At 41.5% G+C, this 2387-nt stretch overlaps 1 protein-coding gene across 1 annotated transcript in view; it reads left to right on the top strand.

The window, feature by feature from the left end:
• Positions 1 to 2387, top strand: part of TYW1 (tRNA-yW synthesizing protein 1 homolog (S. cerevisiae)) — a 163918-nt gene that overhangs the window by 65942 nt on the left and 95589 nt on the right. The window contains exon 12 of the mRNA XM_006859846.1: positions 1476 to 1585. Coding sequence (XP_006859908.1) covers positions 1476 to 1585 — 110 coding nt within the window. The remainder of the gene's footprint in view (positions 1 to 1475; positions 1586 to 2387) is intronic.

Below are 2387 nucleotides of genomic sequence, written 5' to 3'. Positions count from 1 at the left end.
CACTTTCAGCAAGCAAGGTTGTATCATCTGCATATCTCAGGTTGTTAATGAGTCTTCCTCCAATCCTGATGCCACGATTTTCTTCATAAAACCCAGCTTCTCGGATTATTTGCTCAGCATACAGGTTGAATAAGTATGGTGAAAGAACACAACCTTGTATTCCAGTACTACTATATAAAACCATACAGTTGCCTTTAAAGCATTGTACCTGAGGGTGATTTGTCTTAGACAAATAACTTTAAACTACCCCCACTTGAGTCAGTTTTTAATAGGCTCTTACGCTCTGGTGTAAGTCTCGTAGAGTCATTTTTGACTCAGTGACTCACAGTGACCCTGTAAGGGGTTTCCAAGAAGCAGTCATGATAGAAGCTAAATATCAAAATTAGTAAGCTATAGCAGACGTTTTAGAAAAAGGAACTTTTTTTGAGCGCGAGGAAGAGGAAATATTTCCCAGCTCATTCTAGAAAGCTCGTGCAACGATGCCAACCTAGGGAAGAACAGCTTAAAAAAACAAAAATTGCAGGGTGTTTTCCCTAATGAGCATGAAAAATCTTCAACAAAATAGTAACAGACTGCAGCCAGCATTGAACAATAGCAGCAGAGAATCATAACTAAGATAGAGTTATCTTTTGGCAAATTCCACTTTTCATTGCTGTTATAACTGACTCTGTAGTGAACATTCTTACGGTTGTTAGCTGACCCACTCAGAGTTGTCATATGTTGTCTGTCATTTAGCACATTTGTTGACCGTTATGCAAATCCAATTATTCTGTTTTGTTCCCTTTCTGTGTTTCTTCCTGGGATACCAATTACACCAATTACTTCTCTTGCTGTTCCACAGGAGCTCTGGTAGCGTAGCGGTTATGAATCGGGCTGCAAACTGCAAGGTCAGCAGTTCAAAACTACCAGCTGCTCCATGGGAGAAAGAAGAGGCTTTCTGCTCCCGTAAAGATTTACAGCCTCGGAAACCCTGTTCAGGGTCACTATGGGTCGGAACCGACTTGATGGCACTTAACAACAACAACTTGCTGTCCCACAGCTCTTGGATACTTGTTTTTTGAAACTTCTCCCCCACTTCTTTTGTCTTTGTCTTCAGTTGGATTCTTTGTGTTGAGTTCTCCCAAGTTTTAAATTATTTTTACAGCTGTTGTCTGTTGAACCTTTCCAAAAGACCCAAACCCGTTTGTCAAGTCGATTCTAACTCATAGCAACCCTGTAGGGACTCCACATCTTTTTCCCCAGCTAAGTGGATGGTGGGTTTGAACCACTGACCTTTCAGTTACATAAGCACTGCGTCCCAGGGCTGTCAAAGACGTATGTTATTTATAACTAGAATTTCCATTTGATTCGTTCTTACAGCTCCCCTTTCTCTGCTAAACGTATCCATGTGTTCTTGCATGGTGACTACCTTTTCGGTTTGGACTTTCAACGTATTAATCAGGGTTTCTTTTAAAAGCTTTGCATCTTGTTCCTAGGCACCACACCAATCCGGTGGGCACTGAATGGCGGTGGAAGATGGACCAGCCTGATATGATCTTACAAGAAGCCATAGAAAACCATCAGAACATGATTAAGCAGTTTAAAGGTATTTCTCTTCTCTCTACAAAGAAATGTAACCACCAGAATGCGCCTAGGTCTTGGGCAGAATTTTCTCACCACTGGCAAATTTTTAGATGGGGTATTTCAAATTTGTGGAAATACTGTATACGAGACTTTTGCCCTTGTTTAGTTTTTACTGTTAACTTTTCCCATGTTGTTGTTGTTAGGTGCTGAGTCTATTCCAACGCTTCCAGATCCTATGGGCAGCAGAGTGAAACACTGTTCTGGTCTGTGCTTGCCTCACAATTGTTATGTTTGATCCCTTTGTTGCTGCCATTGTGCCAATCCGTGTCATTGATGCTCTTCCTCTTTTTCATGGCCCTCTATTTTACTAAGCCAGAGCTTGCCAACTTATAATGTGGTCCGCTCTAGCGTGACACAGTGCACTCAACCTGGGGAACGTCTTATCATCCTTTCTGTAAACTTTTTGGGTTGCTCTGACTTGATGGGGACAAACCAGCCTTATCAATAGAGTGAATGTTTTAGGGTGTTAGAAAAATACTCATCACATCACTGTTTTTTTTTTTAACTAACAGAAATTTGTTTTCTCACAGTTTAGGGGCTAGAAGTCTGAATTCAGAGCACCCAGTCTCAGAGAAGGATTTCTCTGTCTGTCTGCTCTGAAGGAAGGTCCTTGTCTTGTCACCATCTGATTCCTGTTCCTTGGAGATCACCCTGTGTCTTGGCTTCTCTCTTCCCACCTTGCTTGTTTGATCTCTTTCATATCTCAAAAGAGATTGACTACAAGGCACACCCTACACTAAGTCTGGCTCATTAACACAACAAAG

The sequence above is a fragment of the Chrysochloris asiatica genome, unplaced genomic scaffold (genome assembly GCF_000296735.1).
Source record: "Chrysochloris asiatica unplaced genomic scaffold, ChrAsi1.0 scaffold00034, whole genome shotgun sequence".
In the NCBI taxonomy this organism is placed as follows: Eukaryota; Metazoa; Chordata; class Mammalia; order Afrosoricida; family Chrysochloridae; genus Chrysochloris; species Chrysochloris asiatica.
The sequence above is the reverse complement of the archived record's forward strand: the minus strand, read 5'-3'. Positions and strand labels throughout refer to the sequence as shown.